This window comes from Pinus tabuliformis, chromosome 4_1, assembly GCF_031772625.1.
Source record: "Pinus tabuliformis cultivar Carrire ecotype Pingquan chromosome 4_1, CPIR1, whole genome shotgun sequence".
Lineage (NCBI taxonomy): Eukaryota > Viridiplantae > Streptophyta > Pinopsida > Pinales > Pinaceae > Pinus > Pinus tabuliformis.
In genome coordinates, this window is record NC_142303.1 from 926734136 (window position 1) to 926758398 (window position 24263).

The window sequence follows — 24263 nt, forward strand, 5'->3', positions numbered from 1 at the left end:
TTAACCATAGTCATAGTCATGGTCAATTATGGTCAATAATAGTCATGGTCAATTATGGTCAACCATGGTCATGCCCTAGCAAACTGTAGTCAACTATAGCCATGGTCATTATTAATCATAATCATGGGCAACCATAATTTTGGTCATCCTTAACCATGATGAATCATAGTCAACCATAGTCAAACAAATTCAATGATTGACCATACTTTCATTATTAATTATATTGATAATTTCAAATTACAATTTTTTCATCAAATATGTACATGTCACTACAAACTAATAAAACCACATAAATAACTACACTTTCACTATTAATTATATTTAGATCGAAGTTGTTCCTCTGCAGGCTTTGGCTGGGCATATTTGGCCAATCAGAGCCTTCGATTTTTGTCCTCCTCTATCTAATCAATTTTTACCATGTCGAAAGGTCTCACGAATGTCAAATTTCATCTCCATCTTCGAGTTCAATCTTCTCTTTGGTCGGTTGTCTCAGGTTCGAGTCCCAAGATGTGTTCGCTATCATTGTTTTGGCTCTGATATCGGTGAGCATTCAAACATTTGTGTTTCTCCTCGATGAAGACGATAAAAGAAGAGCGAGGTTGATGAGGAATAAGGAAGGCGCTCAACTATCCAGATAAAGGAAGAAGAGTTACATTGACGAGCTAAAAGAGAATGTCAAGTCCACGAATTTTATGATTACTGAATTGCTGAATAACACCATTACTTTTATAAACGCTGAAAATATTAAGTTAAAGCAGTAATTAGGAAACCTCTATCAACCTACTAATACGACAAACCAACATCCGATGATGCCCTTGCCTATGCCTTACCCCTGGCCTCCATTTCCTACATACCTGATGTCGGTGGCAATGGAGGAAGGGTTCCTTCTGAAATACCACTCACAACAACAACCTTCAACCCTCAAAAAGTGCTTCCGTGACAGTTAGTTCTGAGCAAAAACTAACAAGGAAGAGAATCGAGAAGGTCGCTACTGTTGGTTGTAAAACTTACATCTTAATTTTCCTACTAATTAGTATTACCACTGATATGCCATGGGAGGTAATGGTTTGCTTAGAAATTATAGCGAGTTCTCAATATTTCCATTCAAAGCATTGATTCTCTATGAATAAATAAATCATTTTATATTAAAATACAATCAACAAATTACTTTTAAAAAATCAATATAATTACATTTTACAGAACAATTGATTAATAGAAATTAATATTTTATTTAATGAAATAATGGAATGCTTTTTTATACTCAACAAATAAGAAAGTAAACATCACAACTTATACAAAGACAAATGAAGACTCTTTAGCTAGAATAGAATTAAAAGAAATTAGTAATATTGATTATATTCAATAAGGCCATCCAATTGATTAGTGTTTCTAACACATTTTTTTAGTAAATCTGTGTCATTTCAAGAGAGTGAAAAGGAATAATTCTCCTCTACCTACTACTACTCCTCCTATGAAAGTGGAAAGGGACTCTACATGCACAAACCCAAACGCCTGATGAAAAAGAAGGACAACATGGTCCCAACCCAAGCAACGCCACTCATTCAAATATGCCAGAAAAATTGTTCCAAAAAGCACAAGTTCTTGACTCTTACCCATGTGAGTAATCAAATTTGTTCCTTCTTTGAGAGTTTAATTTTTCCTTTGAATGTGAAGGTTGTTCACAAAATGCAGTCACTTCCCTAGCAAATAAGAAAAAATATCCCTTGTCATCACTAAAAAATGCCTTAAATTTCTTATTCGTAGCTTCAGACCGGGTATTCCTTGCGCATTTACTACAAAACTCAAGCTCTGGGAAGAATCCCTTTTAATTGAGAATTCGAGCTGGGAAAAGCTAAGATGGTGGGAAGCTGTTATATGAAAGAGGAATTGGTTGATCACGAGATAATTTTGCCCTTGAGTCCACCAATGTTCCTTAGAGCAAAAAATAATGGCAATTCACACCGTCTTTCTTGTGCTCAAATTCATAATGTGAATGTGAGGTTAATTACGCAATAGTAGAGACAGAGACTGAAAACAGAGACAAAGACTGAAGATGGTGATGGTGATTTGATGTCAAAGTTTAGCCACATGAGCTTCAGACGATCTGACACTAGTAGTTCCAATTCATATGCATAAGGAGTTCATGTAATGTGTTGGTCTCTTCGGTTGGCCATGGATGCAAAACAGAGCAAAGTTCGACTTGAGAGTTCAGATGATGTGATGACAACCTTCTTCATTGTTTGTGGTGTCTGTTGTGTTGTTGATGACAACCTGCTTGGTTGTTTATGGTGTCTACTGTGTTGTTTTTCTTTTTTATAATATTATTTTTGGTTGGTATTTTCGGCTCTTTGGTTATTCTCTTCTGAATTTTAAGCATGGCGATGCCTATTTTTGGTTTGATATCTTGTTTTTTATTTTCTTTCTTTGTTTGTCTTTGTTGTTACGAATTGCTTTCATAGTTTTTATCCTTTTGGGTTAATGAATGGGAAATAAAGAGGGTCCAAATAACCCCACTGATGCAGATTCCATTGATGCAATGGGCACAAGTGAAGATGCAAACTATAATGTGAATTATTTTAAAGTTTAGAATCGATTCCACTGATGCAATGGGCATTGCTTCATTTCTCTAATTTTTAGATGCAAATACATTATGATGTGATTTGTTTTGAAGTTTTGAACAGACAAGTTTAAGGAGCCATTTAATATCCCTCTCAAGAGGGACATAGAAGGTCTATCCTCTTTTGGTCCAAAACCCGTGGATTATCATCCTCATTTCAAGCACAATTAATCTCTTCGTGCCCTTAAGTTGTTTTGGTTTCTGTTTAATACATTTTTATAATATGTTATCAGTTGTCATTGTTGTGTGCTTAACAAGCACCGACCCTTGTGACCTATTGCCAGAGGGTAAACTAGAAAAATTTCCCATTCGTTCATTTGGTTATTGCCTTACATGTTTTAAAAAAGAAAATCTAATATGCATGTAAACTACTGTGTAAGTGTGCTAACCATGTGTAGTTATTGTAGGATTTAGAGGGAAATGATAAGAGTAAGAAGTGGGTCTATTAATAGGCTTTTAATATTTTCCAAAAGTTCTCAGTTACATTTTGTCTTGTATTTGAAGCAACATAATTACTAGCATCTTATTTGGCACGAAAGAGAAAGATCCGTCAAAACCAAAACATCTAGTTATGTTTTTCTTTGCATGCATCAATGAACCTTGTACTGCCCTATTGGCAGAGAATCAGAATGTTTTGTAGGTTTGTGTTGTTTTAAATCCCTTAATAGCAAACATCACTTTTTTCCCTTTTGATTTCTCTAGCTATCTTGTATTCATGGATGAGCGATTGCAAAAATATTGGGGGAGGAATGGAAAAACATGACCAAGGAAGAGAGAGCTTCATATGAGCAGGTACATTCTCATAATTTGTAGAATTAAGTTGGAGGAAGTGAGGAAAATAAATTAAGTTGTAGGAAAATAAATTTGGGACTCGCAACACTATGTGGCAGACAAAAGACAGATAATCGGGCATGACACACTTGGGGTAAGGTCTATCAACACTTTGTGCCAATGCATAGGTTGTGAGTAGTGGGCTTCCCTTGTGGCATTTGCACTAGAGAGTTTGTCGGACCTTATGCACATCCATTCAACAATGGGCTTTATTTGTGGCGAGATGATCTTCCCAAATCGTTTATTCCTTCGAAGTACCTTTGCACCTTTAGAGGTAATTGCTAATAATATTTCAAATCACAAATCTATCATATTGACTATAAACTAATGGAACCACATAAATACATGTAATGTATTTAATATATATTAATGAAATTATATTAATATTTCAAATTACAAATCTACCCATACATACATGTCGGCTAAAAACTAACAAAACCACATAAATAAATGTAATGTAGTTGATATACATTGATTTGAGCATTGTCCTTTTTTTTTTAACTTTCAAATTAACAACGTTGAGTATATTGACCATTTTGATTTATTTAATTAATTTATGTGATTTGCTAATTATTATCATGGCGCGGAGACAGGTATTACACATCATGTATTCCATTGACTATTAATTAGTTTATTATTTGACTAAAAATTAAACAATTTTGTCATAAATTAATATTATGAATAAAAAAATATTTTTTTTATTTTTATTTTTCTTAACTTTATTGGTTATTATCTTATTTTTCAATAATTAATTTTTATTAATACACTGGGAGATATTGGCACGAGCGAAAGATTTGCACATTACCAACGTACAAAATATTGGAAATGTGTGAGTAAACTATAAACACATTTTTTTTCAGAAAGAAAAACGATATGTATTATATTAAGAGAATATAAATATCAGATACATGGATTAGATTTCGGTAGCATGTGGTTCCAGCAACCTTGTTGATGCCTCCAGATTGCATCAAATAATACATAGAGACTCAAAACGTTATACAGTAAGTGCTTGATGGAGATTCATATAAGGAGCTTAACGATCTTGACAGAAATGGAAAGAAAAATTTAAGTAAATAGAAACTATCTTTATGTGAAACCCGGCTATATAGCACACATATATAGCATATATAGCACACATATTTCTTTGTAGACATCACATCTTCTAAAATAAACACATGGCATATATATATGCGTATTTCTTTGTAGACATAACATATTTATATATTTCCCTAATTTTTATAACCTTTAACTACTCTAATATTTGGATTTAATAACTTGGATTAATTTATTATATATATATATATATATATATATATATATATATATATATCATTAGATTACTCTATTATCATAACCTTAAATTACCTCATTATTTATATATATATGTTGAACTTCTATAAATAACTATTATTTAATATTAATTTAGTTCTTAATTGATTTAATATTTATTTATATATTAATATATGGAACAGCGCTTTTGACTTATGTTTGAATCTAGATATTTAGGTATATTTATATATTTAATAATTTTTTAACTAATTGACTATTAATGTATATTAGTTTTGGTTATAATTTATTTTCTAATATATATTTATTATTAAAAATGGACCATTTACCTTTGTTCTAATAAGAATCTAACGAACCAAGGTTACTTTTTAAATAAATAATGGTTATAAACCTAATCCGGTCCTAACTAATCTAGTCAAATCGAGTCGTTGTCAATATAGCCATTTTATAGCCGTTGGAGTTTCCGCTCTATCTATTTAACATGCAAATCCTGATCTGCTCATTCAACTTGTCTTGACGATGAATCACATTAGTTGGTTCGAAACGCGTCGACAAATGAAATATCTTGTGATGTACGTCGAAAAATCTCTCATAAAGTTAATATGGATCACAGAAGCGTCAATTCAATAGACAAAACATATTTTAAACGTTTCTATTAACCCACTCGCCTCACATGACTCTGGCTCCGAAAACTCAACAAGAAGTTTGTTTGTAAAGTATCCACTTTATACTTCAAACGACCTTAATTTCACTCAGATGGTCTTCAAAGGAAATTGAAGTGAGCTTTAGGGTACACAACATTAGCTCAACTTGTTGAATAACCCATAACACGTAAATTTATTGGTCTTTCTAATAAAAACATTAATTACGAAACTATTTTATCTAGCAAGAATAATTGAAATTCAAATATCCAAGGTAATTTTTAAAACTATTATATTAAAAATAAGAATAAAATAATTATTAATAGTGTAATTAATATTTTGATATAAAATCTTAAAAAAAAAAAAAAAAAATTAAAAAGAATAATGAAATAAATATATATTTTTTAATTTAAAGTCTTTTAATATTCTAAAACAATAATTTTAAATTTTATTTAAATTAGATATCATTTTTTGGGATTCAACTGCGTTAAGTAAGTCATTCATATATGACCATTTCCATGAGAGGTAGTCGTAACTCACTAATTTCTCATGAGTTTTGAATAGTCCACTACGCACTTATTGCATCTGGTGATGCTCACAAGGGTGAAGAAGTGGGATTGAAACTAGTGAAATGAATCACATAGCGTCAATCATCACTTCTGAGGCTTGCACCCAGTAACCCAGGACTTCCCGGGAGATCACCCACCCCAGATCGCCTCTGGCTCAAGCGTGCTTAACTGTGGAGTTTTCGCGAACTCTACTTGAATGGTTCATGAGGCACAATACTTGCTAAGGTTTTGCAAATGGGGTAGCAAGCTAAGTGGGCTTGACTGTGTGGAAAACTCCATAGTTAAGCGCACTTGAGCCTGTAACACCCTCCTCCCACATCTATCCAAGCAACCGGCCAACCAAGGTAAACATGCGACGAGAGGTCACTATGATAAGATTCAACCTCCTTGGTGACTTTAGGGAAATGGAATCTACAGAACATCACAAACAGTCATCCAACATCATCCACATAACCTTTAGAAGACAAGTCAGCCACTCAAACTGCTTGTCCTTGGGTCCTACAACTATTTGAGAGTTTTAAGGGCATGGTAACGCTCCCTAGACACTGCCCAAGCAAGTTAGATTAAGGACTAACGCTCCCCAGACACTGCCCAGGTGCTTTATAACGCTTCCCAAACACTGCCCAAGCGAGTTAGTCTCAGCACTAATACTAGCATTCCGGGGTTTGAGCCACCTTTTTCGGCCCAGAGCCTGGGACACTACCCAGAATGGAATGATCATTTAGAATTGGTAAGGATACAAGGTAAAAAGGATACAAAAGCAATAATATGAACAAAATCATAACCAGACCCCTACTAGCCATGACAGGCATTTCGTCAAACATATCATCAACATGTAACCTACAGGTGTAAACAACAGAATTAAGTGTAGGGATCTCATACTTATCTGAGAATCACCATGAACCATTGCTTCCTCATGTCTTTTGCCGCTTTATCACTTATTGGGTCATGAATATAATATCCATTTAAACACAAGTAAGAACATGCTAAGAGCCAAACATAGTTGCTGCCACAAAATGTACATATAACCGACATAATAGGAACAAAAATATAATGGACATCAGTCATCAAAATCCATATATATATGAGTACATTTGCACATGAAAATCAAGGGAAAGAATTTCTCATTAATAAATGCAATGAACCAACCGGTGATGGGACTACCATGTTCCACCTGACCATAGATTGGCTGAGCCAAGTTTCTCTTCAGTGAATCACCTTCGTGCCATATTCCAAGCATGAATGTGGGACTCAGAGAATACATCAAAAACACCAATCAATATGGATGCCACCGGAGTTCTCCACCTACACCGTGAGGAATTTGAGTGCCTCCTAGTCTCTCAGGCTTTACCGTGCATCCGCAGTCTGATACAGGGATCACTAGGCCCTACACTGAGACATACTCTCCAGGCTTTACTATGTATTCCATCCCGGAATCACTAGGCCCAACGGAGAGAAATCCACCTCTCGGCTTTACCGTATATCCCGCCATTCATCGGCAAGGATTCCTAGGCCCATCGAGGCACACAATCTGGCTTTACCACAACCCACGGTCTGGTTCAGGGGTTACTAGGCCAGTGGCTTCGTGCATCCTCAATCTAGTTCAGGGGTTACTAGGCTAGTGGCTTCGTGCATCCTCAGTTTGGTTCAGGGGTTACTAGGCCAGTGGCTTCGTGCATCCTCAATCTCGTTCAGGGACCACTACCACCATGTGTTTGTCAATTTAGAGATCCACCCCACTAAGCTTCGAATCCAATCCATCCATCCCTCACAAAACACATGAAAGAGCCCATCTCATCAAAGCTATCAACAAATGGCAAGGTTAGGCTGAAAATATTGTCACACCTGGAAAAACCCATGACATGGTAGAAAAGAACCACATGCAATCCCATGCATGCCAAGTCTAGCAAGGAAAATACGCATGAAAGTTGATACCTACAATGAAGCCTGTTGTAGCTTCTTGATCCTGCCTCTCCCTACTTGATCTTTGCTTCCTCTTGCCTTCTTTGTCTTTCTTGCTCCAATGCCAAAGTGCTCTAAGAAAACTCTAAGTGTCCAAGAGTATGAGAGAGAGAGAGAGAATAATGAGAGAGCTCCAAAGCTAAACTGACAAAAGGTTACCAACTAATTCTCAGAAGCCTTTTCATGAATGAGGCCTCTATTTTCTTCATTTTCCCCCTCACATGCAACCTATGACCTTTTACCTTCATTTTCTCACTAATTTCCATTATTTTCATAAATAATTATGCCAAAATTCCTTTTAATGTGTTAGCCATTGCCTTTGCCCATTTCTTTAGCCATAAAAAATCAAATGAACACCCCTTAGGATGTCTTGCCCAACATTCAGCTTGGACTACATGTCCTAGTCATCCGTGGTTATTATTTCTAACATTTATTACATGGAATTTTCATCCGGGCTGTTGCAGAACCCTCCCCCTTGGGGGACACCGTCCTCGATGTTCAATCACACATATACCTCAGCAACCTATTGAAAGAAGACATACTGCTCATGGAGCTTTATAACCCAGCTCGATGCAATATTTACAATGAAAGATCTGCTCAAGACATAACATCATGACGACATACCGCATAGTGGAGCTTTATAACACAACTCATTATGGTATTTACAATGATCGTCTTGCTTAAGAAAACTCATATGACATCATAACATCATGATAATATAACCACATGATAGCATAATAGCATAACACTCATACTGCATAATGGAGCTTTATAACACAACTTATTACGGTATTTACATCCATACATGGGTGTACATATAACAACATCATAAATATATATGTATATATATATATATATATATATATAGATACGAAAACATATGCCAAATCATATACCAAACATATATCAATCATACACTAACATCATATAGCATATATCAAAACATCATATAGCATGTATCAACCAACATAAAGCATGTATCAATAACCATAAAGCATATACTAAACCATCATAAAGCATACACCAAACCATCATAAGAAAGTACTAAACCACCATGAAGCAACTACTAAACAACCATAAGCAACCACCATATTAAGTTGCTTTGCCTCAACTGCAAACAAGGAAGGATACATGGAAAACATCGTGGACTTTCTCTGTCGGAGGCAGTGCAAGTCGATAGGCTACTAGCCCAATCTGCTCGATGATACTAAAGGGTTCACAAAACCGTGGCGCCAGCTTAACACATGAGCCAATCCGCAAGGAGCTCTTCTTCGGTTTGATGCGCAAGTACACCCGTTCCCTAACCTGGAACTCCTTGAAAAAATTGTTCCTGTCTGCATAACTCTTCTGCCTATCTGTGCTGCCTTAAGATTTTTCGTGATCCCCTACATCTCTTGTTCCATGTCTGCCAACATATATGGTCCAATCAATACTCTGCTAACCGGATCACTCCAACTAATGGGAGTGTTACAACTCCGCCCATACAATGCCTCAAAAGGACTCATCTTCAGTGACTCTTAATAACCATTGTTGTATGCAAACTCGACCAAAGGGAGATACTCTTCCCACTTCCTCTGTTGATGCATCACATACATCCTCAACATGTCCTCCAATATCCTGCTGAAGGCGAACTCGGTGCCCAATCCTACAAATAACTCCTTCCAAAACTTGGAAGTGAACTTTGCATCCCTGTCTGACATGATCTTCTTTGGAACACCATGTAGTCTAACCACGTCTCGGATGAATACCTATGCCACATCACTGGCTGAGAATGTATACTTCACCTGAACAAAGTGCGTAACCTTTGTTAACCTGTCCATAATGACCATGATGGAATCATGTTGCTTCACTGTCTTCGACAACCCTGTGATGAAATCCATGGAAATGAGCTCCCATTTCCACTCAGGAATAGCGATTGGTTGTAGCAATTCACCTGGATGTTTGCACTTTGCTTTCACTCGTTGACAATCGAAACATCTTGCCACAAACTCTGCTACATCCCTCTTCAGATTCGGACAATAATAATATCTCTTCACCAATGTGAGTGTCTTCTGATAACCTTGATGACCTGAATAAGGTTTCGCATGAAATTCCCTCAAGAACACCTTCTTGAGTTCACTATTATCCGGTATGTATATCCTGTCTCAAAACCTGACCAACCCATCTATTGTACGGCAATGATCCAAGTCCTGTGCACCTGTACCTGTACTTGTACTATCACCTGTACCTATACTATCACTTGTACCTATATTCTGTTGCAACATATGCATAATCTCTATATACCTGACATCCTGTTGTCCTGCCTGTAAGATCCTATCATGTAAGTCTGTCCCATAGGAGCTCATAGCTGCTAAGTGATGTACTTGTACCCATCTGCTGAGGGCATCTGCCACCCTGTTCTCTTTACCCTTGATGTACCTGATCTCGAAGTCAAACTCGCTGATCGTGGCCAACCATCTAGCCTGCCTGGCATTCAGATTCGGCTGGTCAAACAAATATCTTAACCCAATGTGATCACTCATAAGCACAAACCGCCTACCAAGAAGATAGTGTCTCCACATCTTCAATGCATGTATAATCGTTGCCAACTTGAGATCATGCGTGGGATAGTTCTGCTCATGCTCGTTGAGTTTCCGGGACTCATAACATACCACCTGTCCATCCTGCATAAGGACTCCACCAAGCCCTCTCTTGCAAGCATCTGTACACACTATGAACTCTTTGTCTGGATCTGCAATCTGTAGCATTGGTGCATGTGTCAGCAACTCCTTAAGCTGCTCAAAGCTAGTCTCACACTTTGTGGTCCATTCAAACTTCTTACCTTTCCTCTGCAATGATGTAATAGGATAAGCAATCTGCGAGAAGTTCCTGATGAACCTCCTATAATAGCCTACCAGACCCATGAAAGATCTCACCTCATCCACATTCTTAGGAGCTACCCACTCCATGATGACCCTTACCTTCTTTGGATCTACTATAATGCCCTCCTTGGAGACAACATGCTCCAAGTAGTGTACCTCAGTCTGAAAGAAGTTACATTTGTTGAGGTTAGCATACAACTGATGCTCTCTCAACAACCTCAATACTGTTGCTAGGTGCTTTGCATGCTCTTCCTCATTTTTAGAATATACCAATATATCATCAATTAACACAATAACGAACTTATCCAAATATGGACGCAACACATTATTCATCAAACACATGAATGTAGCTTGAGCATTAGTTAAGCCAAATGGAACAACAACAAAATCATAATGCCCATACCTGGTCCTGAACGCAGTCTTGTATATGTCCTCCTCTTTGATGCGTATCTAATGATATCCAGATTTCAAGTCAATCTTCAAGAACATTGTTGCTCCCTTCAGTGGATCGAACAAATCATCAATCCTCGGCAAAGGGTATCTGTTCTTGATAGTCACTTTGTTCAACTGTCTATAATCAATGCATAATCTGAGGGTACCATCTTTCTGTCTCACAAAAGACCGGTGCGCCCCAAGGTGATACACTTGGCCTAATGTATCCCTTGTCCAACATCTCCTTCAGCTACAACTTTAACTCAACTAACTCAAGTGTGCTCATCCTGTAAGGTGCTTTCGATGCTGGAGCTACCCCTGGCACTAACTCAATCGAAAAGTCTACCTCCCTGTGAGGTGGAAACTCTGTAATGTCCTCAGGAAATACATCCTTGAACTGCTACAATACTGGGTACCTGTTCAATACATCTGCATCCTTAGCCTCCTTACCCTTATCACTAGAAATGTGTACGACAAATAGCTTGCACCCTTTCCTGCGGCTTCACTTTGCTTGCATAGCTGTCACCATCCTAACTGATGTGGATTTCTTCTTACCTTGCAAGATTCTTGGTTCCCCATTGTCATCAACACACTCAATAGCTTTGTCATAACAATCAACCTTGGTTCTATGAAGATACAACCAATCCATGCCCAATAACATATTGTATGAACCCAACGGTAATACATTCAAATGTGTTGTTGTAGGCATACCATTCAAATCAAATGCACAAGCTCTTACCCAATGATGAACTCACTTCTTCGTACCTGTAGCCAACTACACTAACCAAGACTATGCATGCGACTCCTTATTCAAACCACACTTATCCACCAAGTTAGGACTAACATAGCTATAATTAGATCCAGGGTCAATCAAAATAGAAATAACTTGATCACGAAGCTTACTGTCCATCTCAATGATAGATGCCTGGTGTTCTACTTGCCCGTTGTCCACTGCTGCATAGATACGTGGAATACTTTGGCCAACATCCCCAACAATTTGCGCCTCCTATGCACTGTATATCTTAGGCCTTCCACCCTGATGTTGTAGACAATATCTCCTAAGGTGTTCTTCACCACATGTCCAACACTCCAACCGACTAGTGCCCTCACCTCTATGCTGCTTCTGCTACTGTTGTGGCCCATATCCCTATCTGGATGCATTAAATCTCTTTTGCAGTGCCACATTTTCCTTCCCATCTACATGTTGAGGCCTTGTCCTCTTAGGCTGCCATTTACCTCTACCTTTGTCTTTTCCTTTCCATCCCTGCTAAGATTCATTCTTATGCTTTGATTGTTCATAGCAATGCTTCAGTTTCCCAATGACTTCCTCCAATGACCGAGGCTCATCATACTCAATTTGATCTCTAAATGTTAATGGCAAACCACTGACAAATCTTTGAACCTTAGCCTTCTCATCAGTAAGATACAGTACATACCTCAATAACTCAAGAAACTTGGTTGTATACTCTTCGTCTGTCATTGACCCCATCCTTAACTCATAGAACTCTTTTGCCTTGTTGTCGTAGTACCTTTCTGACAAGTACTTCTTTTTGAAAAGCCTCTTGAATTCCTACCAACTCAAGTCATCTGTCTTGATGTCTCTAACTCGCTTAACATCTTCCCACCAAATGTCTGCTTTACCTTTCAAGCTAAAGACAACTATCTGAGCCTTCATGTTATCTGTGTACTCATGCAGCTCAAAGAATTTGTTCATGCCAAGCATCCAAGCCTTTGCATCCTATGGCTTCTTCACATCTCCATCAAAAGTAGGTGGTTTTGCTTTCTTGAATTCATTCGACAAGTACCCCCTATCATTCCTTCTGTAAGGATGATACCGATGACGATCGTAGTGCCTATCTGAATCAAAACTAGAATCATACCTGGGTCTATCCCTTCTCCTCTCCAGAGTTTCCAACAATCTGCCATCCCGGATTGTGTCCTCTCTATCTGATCGGTGACCGCCATGTAATTTGTTACCATATGCCCCATTAGATTTATCTTCTTGCTCATGGCTAATCCGTAGTGGTCCTTGTCGCTGCAAATCTAATAAGCTTTGAAGTATTGTTGCATTCACCTCTGCTAACTTTTCCTGTGACTGTATGATTATGTCATTATCTGCCTTACAAATTCTTATCTCCTCCTTTAAACTTCTCAATGTAATTGCCAAGTCAGAGGGGTTCCCAACACCATATTGGTCTTCGGATTCATAGGGAGAGTCTCTATAGTCAACCATCTTGCTAGCCATTTGATATTTCTTCCTGCAAGGCATAATATGTCAGATAAACCAAATCACAATAAACCAACATACCTTAGTATAGCTCGGGGAGGATACCTTGTCTGCAAGATCACCAAATCAATGTGATACATGTATAACATAATCATAACAACATATAGACATTTGCAATTAAATGTATCAACATACAAACATCACTCTAGTTAGGGTCTAGTCATCAATGCAAGGCCATATCAACAATGCATGTTGTGAACTCATGCATGACAACAACCATTACTCCACTATACACATTTCCACATGCATAAGCAATGCCAAATCAACTACACCTATGCATAAATGCATGTAGTCGAACATAACCAATCAGTTCTTGTAATCAACCTACAAGACTAAGGCATGTAATCAAAATATTCAAAAAATGTAACCTAACATACAAGGATGTAAGTAGGTATCATGAAATCAACATGTACGCGACATATAATCCATACACAATTGGTCACATACTTATTTCAATTACAATTCATGAACTCAATATCAAATTCTCCATGATAACCATATTACAACACTAATCCATCATCAAGCAAATGCAACAAGTATATAAGTGTAAGAGACACACATGCAACTAACATGCATGCATGACTAACACACATTCAACCCATTCAGTCTGAGAGTTGAACCATGCTCTAATACCATTCTGTAACACCCTCCTCCCACATCTACCCAAGCAACCGGCTAGCCAGGGTAAACATGCGACGAGAGGCCACTATGATAAGATTCAACCTCCTTGGTGACTTTAAGGAAATGGAATCTATGAAACATCACAAAAAGTCATCCAACATCATCCACATAACCTTTAGAAGACAAGTCAGCCACTTAGACTGCCTGTCCTTGGGTCCTACAGCTGTTTGAGAGACTTAAGGGCAGGGTAACACTACCTAGACATTGCCCAAGTGAGTTAGTTTCAGGACTAACGCTCCCTAGACATTGCCCAGGTGCTTTATAACGCTTCCCAAACACTGCCCAGGTGCTTTATAATGCTTCGCAAACACTGCCAAGGCGAGTTAGTCTCAACACTAATACTAGCATTCTGGGATTTGAGCCACCTTTTTCGGCCCAGAGCCTGGGACACTGCGTAGAATGGAATGATCATTTAGAATTGGTAAGGATACAAGGTAACAAGGATACAAAAGCAATAATATGAACAAAATCATAACCAGACCCCTACTAGCCATGATAGACATTTCATCAAACATATCATCAACATGTAACCTAAAGGTGTAAACAACAGAATTAAGTGTAGGGATCTCATAATTATCTGAGAATCGCCATGAACCATTGCTTCCTTGTGTCTCTCGCTGCCTTATCACTTATTGGGTCATAAAATACAATATCCATTCAAACACAAGTAAAAACATGCTGATAGCCAATCATAGTTGCTGCCACAAAATGTACATATAACCAACATAATAGGAAAAAAAATACAATGGACATATCAGCCATCAAAATCCATATATATATCAGTACATTTTGCACATAAAAATCAAGGGAATGAATTTCTCATTAATAAATGCAATGAACCAACCGACGATGGGACTACCACGTTTCACCCAACCATATATTGGCTGAGCCAAGTTTCTCTACAGCCAATCAACCTCGTGCCATATTCCAAGCATGAATGTGGGACTCATAGAACACATCAAAAACACCAATCAATATGGATGCCACCGAAATTCTCCGCCTACACCGTGAGGAATTTGAGTGCCTCCTAGTCTCTCAAGCTTTACCGTGCATCCGCAGTCTGATCCAGGGATCACTAGGCCCTACACCAAGACATACTCTCTAGGCTTTACCATGCATTCCATCCCGGAATCACTAGGCCCAACGGAGAGAAAATCCACCTCTTGGCTTTACCGTATATCCCACCATTCACCGGTAAGGATTCCTAGGCCCACCGAGGCACACAATCTGACTTTACTGCAACCCACAGTCTGGTTCAAGGGTTACTAGGCCAGTGGCTTCGTGCATCCTCAGTCTGGTTTAGGGACCACTATCACCATGTGTTTGTCAATTCGGAGATCCACCCCACTCAGCTTCGAATCTAATCCGACCATCCCCCACAAAATGCATGAGAGAACTGATCTCATCAAACCTATCAGGAAATGGAAAGGTTAGGCTGAAAATACTGTCACACCTGGAAAAACCCATGCCATGGTAGAAAAGAACCACATGCAATCCCATGCATGCCAAATCTAGCAAGGAAAATACACATGAAAGTTGATACTTGCAATGAAGCCTGTTGTAGCTTCTTGATCCTACCTTTCCCTGATTGATCTTTGCTTCCTCTTGCCTTCTTTTCCTTTCTTGCTCCAATGCCAAAGTGCTCCAAGAAAACTCTAAGTCTCCAAGAGTACTAGAGAGAGAGAGAGAATAATGAGAGAGCTCCGAAGCTAAACTAACAAAAGGTTACCAACTGATTCTCATAAGCCTTTTTATAAATGAGGCCTCTATTTTCTTCATTTTCCATTATTTTCCTTCATTTTCCCCCTCACATGCAACCTGTGACCTTTTACCTTTCTTTTCTCCTAATTTCCATTATTTTTCATAAATAATTGTGCCAAAATGCCTTTTAATGCCTTAGTCATTGCCTTTGCCCATTTCCTTAGCCATAAAAAATCAAATGAACACCCCCTAGGATGCCTTGCCCAACATTCAACTTGGAATACGTGTCCCAGTCATGTGTGGTTATTATTTTTAACATTTATTACATGGAATTTTCACTAGGGCTGTTACAGAGCCAGAGGCAATCTGGGATGGGTGACCTCCCGGGAAGTCCTGGTTTACCGGGTGCGAGCCCTAGAAGTGATGATTAACACTATGTGATTCATTTCACTAGTTTCAATCCCACTTCTTCACCCCTATGAGCATCACCCGATGCAATGAGTGCTAAGTGGGCTATTCAAAACTCATGAGAAATTAGTCAGCTACAACTACCTCTCATGGAAATGGTCATAGATGAATGACTTACTTAATGCAATTGAATCCCAAGGAATGATATCTAATATAATGCATTGTGAAAACCCCCAATACTTAATTCAAAAGAGTGAAGGAAACTCTACTTGAATGGTTCATGAGTTACAATACTTGCTAAGGTTTTGCAAATGGGGTAGCAAGCTAAGTGGGCTTGACTGTGGGGAAAAATCCATAGTTAAGCGTGCTTGAGCCAGAGGCGATCTAGGATGGGTGACCTCCCGGGAAGTCATGGTTTACCGGGTGCAAGCCCCGGAAGTGATGATTGGTGCTATGTGATTCATTTCACTAGTTTCAATCCCACTTCTTCACCCTTGTGAGCATCACCCATGAGTGCTAAGTGGACTATTCAAAACTCATGAGAAATTAATCAGTTACGATTACCTCTCATGGAAATGGTCATAGATGAATGACTTACTTAACGCAGTTGAATCCCAAAAAATGATATCTAATATAATGCACTGCAAAAACCCCCAATACTTAATTCATTTAAATTAATTATCTAGAAAACTTTTTGTATTTTCTAGTTGGTTAGGTAGGAGTACTCTTTGTGTGTATTTAAAGTATCGAATTTCAAACCTCATCAAAGTAATGTTATATAGATTTTTTTTCATTGCAAAAGTAGCAATCAATTAATTAATTTTGGACAAAATTTGTGACTTTATTATGACATCCAATGTTACTTTCACACATAATTTAAATTCTAAAATATAAATATAGACTTCCACACATAATTTAAATTCCAAAATATAAATATATTTGACTAGCTACTATGTAGCCCTTGTTTACTTTTGTGTAAGTAAAGAATCTCGGTCACAGGAGCGTGTGACGGGAGCAATAAACTCCACTTTCATTGCTCTGATTCACAAAGCTTATGATACTTCTACTTTGACTACCAGCCCATTTCATTATGCAACATTACTTACAAGCTCATCTCTAAAATTATTGCGAGAGCATAAAGGGAACCCTCTCAACCCACATTATTAGGGAATAGTCGGGTTTCCTCCACAATAGACTGATCCATGATGTTTTTGCCACTACTCTGGAGGTTATCCATTCGATACACATGAGGAAAATGTTGGCTATAGTGATGAAAGTGGATCTTTGGAAACTGTGTTGACTAGTCATTTCTTAGACTCATTATCACAAAGATTTCCCTATAAACTGCTATTATAAAATGGATTATGGCCCGTGTTGCATCGACCCACTTTGTGGTTTTGATCAATGGTTACCCCTCCATTTTTTTCACTGCTAATAGGGGTCTTCGATAGGGTTGCTCTCTCTCACCCCTACTGTTCATATTGATGATGAATTGCCTTAGCCTTAAGTTAAGGGCAGCAATTTCAGAAGGTCGCTTTGATGGTATAATATTAACGACTGGTATCAGGATCTCCCATAATTTATTTGTTGATGACATTCTTACGTTTTGTATGATATCTCGCCCACAATGGCAGATCCATGACATTTTACAACGTTTTGGGGATGCATCTGGGATGAAGGCAAATGAAGGAAAATCTTTCATATTATATTCAGCAGGAGACCTAGGAGCAATCAATGAAATTGGGGACATGTTCAATTTCAGGACTATGCCATTAGGTGAAGGACTCATATATTTGGGGTTTTGGATCAAACCAAATAGATACAAGGTTTTAGATTGGCAGTGGTTCTTAGACAAATACAAGAGGTAGATTAATGGTTTGGCACATAGGAGTTTATCATTGGGCGGTAGATTTATTCTGGTACAAGTTGTTCTACAACAAATGGTGGTATACTGGGCACACTTATACATACTTCCTACGACTGTCATCAACAAGATCAAACAAATTATGGCACAATTTATTTGGTCTGGTAGGGAAGGCCTCCACAAATTCCATCTGACCAAATGGGATAACATTACTATTCCCAAGGAGCTGGGAGGATGGGGTATCATTGACATCAACCTATTTGGATGGGCCCTCATCATCAAATCTATGTGGCGTGCATTATTCAAAGATGGTATATGGAGAGAAATAGTTGCTACAAAGTACTTACATAATAGGGGGATAGAGCATTGGATTAGATTGGGCCATATCGGAAATAACAAGGGTTCCTATATTTGGAGATGCTTTCAAAAGGTGGAAGACATTTTTCTGCAGAGAATTTGCTGGTCTTTTGGTAGAGGAAACCATATCTTGATTGGTATGGATAACATCAAAGGGTGGAGGCAACACAGACCATGACGGAAAGCTTGATTTTACGTCTCCAACAAAGAGGCTTATTCATTCTTGAACAGGTCATTGATAGATGGAATGGTTGCTCGCCAGTTTGGAAAAGTGTGGAGTCGTTGGGTCTGTCTAACATTCATGCTGTCGAGTGGGAGGAATATATCCTTCGATTAAGGCATGCTGGTCTTTGTAGATCAGAAGCGGGAGACTCCCTCACCTGGGTGGGGAAGCTTCGCGCAAATCTGACTAAGGTGGCAGACAATTACAGGTACCTCTTTCACTTGCATCACATTTTACTCCAACCATGCTGGTTTTCACTAGTTTGGAAAATAGATATTCCCATCAAAATCATACTTTTTAATTGGCTGGTTTGGAAAAATAAAAACCTTACTTGGGAGACTTATGCAAGTGGGGTTGGATGGGACCGGGGAGATGCCCCCTGTGCAGGAATTCCATTGAAAACAATTGTCATTTGTTTTTAGAATGTTAGTTTACATCTTGCGTCTGGTATGGTATATGCACAGCTCTAAATGTACCCATTAGTGTAAAGGCTGTATAGCCATTGTAAAAACAGTAAAGGGTTTCTTAAAATCATCACGAACCTATGATAAAATTACATAAAATTTTACAAATCTAACTGACAGGATTGACAGAATTGATGAGAGTACCTACCTGTATTCCTGCGGTTGATGATGCCTCAAGCTGCTCCTGCTTCGGTTACCAAAAGACCGAAACCACCCAGCCAAACTGAGCAGAACCTCGCTACTCAGTCCAGTAAGCTTCTCAGTTGAAGTAGACTGTTCCCCCGTGCCCAGAAACCTCAGAACAACCAGCCCTCCTTCTATTGGTAACTCAGGTTTATAAATTTCCGCCCCTCTTCAGTATCTCTTTCCTTCGTTCTTTCTTCTTCTTCCCGATGCCCTCCCAAAACTGTTCTCTCGTGCTTTATAAGCTGTTTCTTGGCGGTGGCCACCCTTCCACCAGCGACCCACCGCTTCACCTCCTCGTGACACCCTTCACATGTCACGTAATATATATTTCTTTTTAAAAGGTATATTCACTGTATTATGAATTTTGGTTTAATATTCTTTTTTTGTTTGTTTTTAATATAAAGGTTTAGGTTCATATTAAATACTTTAACTTTAATTTATTTTTTATTATTTTATTAATATAATTTATCAATATTCTAAGATATATGATTATATAGTCCTTTTTAAGATTAGCTTAATTTTTACATCTATCTTTTATAATTATTTTTACGTTATACATTTTACTTTTAGTATTTGCCCATTAATCATGATGCATTAAGCAATATGGGTGTTGATAGGTGAATATAACTTCTATTCGAAGAAGTGTCATGATATTTAATACTTATAGTTAATTTAATATATAAATACTAGTGCGGTGCATGCGACACATGCATATGTAGCTATTATATGCATGCATCGCATGCATGCTATTATTCTTGTGTTCTCTATATTATAGATAGGTCATTACAATTAGGAATTTTGGCAGTATGATCGACTACTATATATGGTGGCTGCAACGTGGCAATAAGGTTAAGGCTATTCCTTTTCTCACCACCTGGGAAATTTGGCACGCTAGAAATATCCTCATCTTTGAAGGGATTCTGGTAATCCCTCCTGTCATCATACACAAAGTACTTCTTAGTTTACATGATGTCAAGATCCCCAATTGTACGATAAAGGATAGATCCCTCAGATTTGCTCCAAATGAAATTCATTTCCCAACGGGTTACTTTGATGGCCCTACTCAGAATTCAGTTTGTCGCTGTGGTGTTTGGCTGCGGGTGGACTGTATTTGCCATTATAGATTCCATTGGAGTGGGGGATAGGGTACAAACATGAGGGCAGAAACACTAGCTCTACGGGGACTATTGTGGATTGCTAAGCAACTGTGTATTGACACTCTTTTCATGTATGGGGACTCACAAGTCCTCATCAATGGTTTAATGACAAACTCAGATTTCTCTCCCCCACACCTTTCCGTGTGGATCGCCCAAATCAAACATATGAGAGGTAGTTTTCCTGCAGTTACTTTCGAGCACATATATCGTGAGAAGAACCAGGTTGTAGATTTACTGTCAAAGCATGGGATTGCAAATTTATATGGTAACATTCATTACACATACCTAGAGGGTGAGACTATTTCGGCTGAGGGATCGTTCCCCCTCTCATAACTTATTGTTTTTGAAATCTCATTTTACATCCATGTTTTCACTGTTCTTGATGTCTTTTATTATGACTATGGCAAGACTATATAGTTATATTTCACTCTTTTTAATAAAGTTCAGTTAGGATAGAATCCATTATGGCTAATTTTGCCTTTAATAACATCCCATTTTTGAATATAAAAATCCAAATATATTCATAACTCATTTTGAATATATGCACTAATACATTATATAAACCAGCATTTTTTTTTCATTGAACAAAAGTTTTAATCTCATTAACCCTCGTTTACTTTTGTGTGAGTCTTAATCTCGTTAACCAAATTAGTAAGCTTTGACGTCATACGCAAAACAAGCAAGTTTTAAGGTCGTGCACAAAACACGTCAGTAGCTCTCATTTGCTTCGTGTGGTTTAAAAGAAAAACATTAAAGCGTTTTTTCAAATCCGATCGCCACCCTGGCTGAACATTGCAATAAACAGTGGAGTGGATCAACTGCATGGCGGCTTCGACACACTATTGCCTGCATATATAGGCTCTAAAGCCTTGCTCGGACATCTGGCCTCCGATTCAGGTCTTCGGTAGGGCTTAACGAACTGCCAGGCTTGAAACCTCTCGATTCCCTCCTCCTAACCTCTGGTCCATCCACTCATAATTCCCTCCCTAAAATATACAACTCTCAGATTTCCCTCCTGCAAGATTCTTTCTATAAATCCTTACCCTTAACCTCAGCTCAGTAGTGAGTCCATTAATGGCGGGCGTCCCAGGCTTAAATAACGGGAAGCGGCGCGACATCGATTCCGCAAGCCTATTCCTTTCCTCCTACCAAAACTTTGTGAAAGCTCTCGATTCCAGAAACCTCCCGCACCCTTCGCCTCCGGAATCCTACAAAATCCTTGCATCCTCCCACACTTCTCCTCTGCCGAATTTCCCATCTAATTTCCCCCCGGCCAAGCGCATTCCCAACACACGTTTCATCGTGGATGGATTCCGCTCTGCAGGGCCGTTTTCCGTTGCTTATTTTCTCACACATTTCCACGCCGACCATTACGCGGGGCTGACGCCGCACTGGGCACGAGGTTTGATTTTTTGCTCGGAGGTTACGGGGCGGCTCCTGGTGGAATGCCTGAAAATCTCAGAAACCTTCGTGGTTCCCCTAACGGTCGGGGAAGTTGTGTGGATTGACGACTGCGAGGTCACGTTAATTGAAGCCAATCATTGCCCTGGCGCGGTCCAGATTCTGTTCAGGGTTTGTACTAAAAATGGCGAAATCGAGAGGTATGTACACACGGGCGACATGAGGTATTCTCCGAATATGAAGCTCGAGCCTGCCCTCTGTGAATTTATTGGTGCCGACGCTATATATTTAGATACTACGTATTGCAATCCTAAATTCGTGTTCCCCTCCCAGGAAGAGTCCATAGAATATGTTGCCAATACTGTACATAGAATTATGCGGGAACAGAACGATTCAGTTAAGATTAACAGCGAAAAGCTTCAGAAGATATCATCTGTTTTGTTTCTTATCTCAGCCTATGTTGTTGGGAAGGAGAAGATTTTGACGGCCGTGTCCAGGCGCTGTAATTGCCCTGTCTATGTTGATGAGACAAAATTGTCAATTTTGAAGTGCTTAGATATCGTGGACGTTGCTGACGTTTTTACTGTGGAAGCTGCGGCGAGCAATGTTCATGTAGTGGGCTGGAATTTGCTGGGGGAAACATGGCCTTATTTCAGGCCAAACTGGGGCAATATGGAGAGGATTATGCGTGAGAGGGGGTATAGCCGAGTTGTCGGTTTTGTGCCAACTGGGTGGATGTACGAAGTGCAGAAGTATAGTTTTCCTGTTAGAGTGAAGGGTTGCTTTGAGGTCCACCTTGTGCCTTATAGCGAACATTCGAGTTATGATGAGCTTAGAGAGTATGTGGAGTTTTTGCGGCCCAAGGGGATTGTACCAACTGTGGGGCTGGAAGGTTTGGGTTTGGACAGTAAGCAGGCGGCTTCGATGATGAAGTATTTTACAAACTTGGTGGATGAGACGGCACAAAAGCGCAGGTTCTTGAAGGGTTTTAATCGCAAGGCTGTTACTGCACGGCCAATGAAGGCTCGGGATGTTGAGGAAGAGGGCAGTGAAGAGCTGGATAGCAACGAGGGGCAAACAATTTTGGAGATGGTGACTGTATGCGATGAAGTTCCAATTCAAGTGGTTGGTGGTCAATCTGCCAAGACTGTCGATGTTGTGGATGAGGCAATCGAAGAGTTGAAGACATGCCTGCCTGAGTGGGTAACTGCAGATCAGATGGTGGACTTACTCACCCAATCACAAGGTGATATAACTTTAGCAGTTTCTGAGTTTTATGAGCGTGAAACTGAATTTCGGGAGCAAGTTGCGTCCAATGTCCAATTTAACTCTACTGGGAAAGATGGTCCAATGACTGGGAAGTTTGCTGCAGATCATGTTTTCAAACAAGCAAATTCCATGCCCAGTGGAAAAGGAGCTTTAGCACTAGCTGCCGTTGACAGTATGGAATTCAGGGTACCCAATGCCCATCCTTCATCTGCCAATCAGATTATGAAAAGCACTGGAAAGAAGAGGTCACAAACACGGAGTGGCCAGTCCAAAATCACTGACTGGACTATTGACAGTAAATCCAATAAGAAGCCCAAGTTCTCTATCAAATCTCCTCCAAATAAAAGCAAACAATCATCTATTACGAGCTTCTTTAGAAGAGCAGTTGTGGAGGAGGGTACTCAAGATGTTGATTTGGGTATTTCTAGTCCTGAATGTGCAGGCAAAATTTCTGCAGGAGCACAATCCGGTGGGTTAGAAATTGTATGCAAGGGCAAAGGGACTAAGCATCTGTATAGTGAAAGACTACCCCAGTTTCTTCAGATATTAGATGGCAATGTATCAAAAGAAGATGCTTTAGTCTTGTTGGAGAAGGCAAAAGGGGATGTGAACGCAGCTTTGGATTTATATTACAGTGCATATAATGAATTATCAATCAAGGAAACCGGAAGGCGGGAAGCAGGCTCAGATGAATGTGTTTCTTTTGTTCAAACGGGCAGTAACCTTTTTAATTGTGATAATAGGGAAAATGCAAGCTGCAACACTGTAGAAGTGACTGCTCTATCCGTTAAAAAGCTTTCAGAGGCTTCCACAGTTAATGCCTCTTCTGTTGCACTGCCATTTGAAAAGTATAATCCCGTCGAGCATGGTAGGTTACATTACATGCCCACTTCATAGTGTTTTTGGGGAATGATATCTGTGTAGGTTATCTTTTACAAAGGAGCTATGAAATGCTTGCATTGGTTTCTGCCAATCAATTTTGAAGTTGGATATTTTGTTGAAAAAAAAAAAAGAATTTTAATTAGCAGCTTTTGGATGAAGTATTATGTATGCATCCTGTGGTTT

The 24263-nt window shown here is 38.8% G+C and overlaps 1 protein-coding gene across 1 annotated transcript in view; it reads left to right on the top strand.

Annotated features, from left to right (window-relative positions):
- The window catches only part of LOC149179194 (uncharacterized), a 438072-nt gene that overhangs the window by 39710 nt on the left and 374099 nt on the right, over window positions 1-24263 (top strand). The window contains exon 5 of the mRNA XM_089422378.1: window positions 21568-24066. Coding sequence (XP_089278504.1) covers window positions 21568-24066 — 2499 coding nt within the window. The remainder of the gene's footprint in view (window positions 1-21567; window positions 24067-24263) is intronic.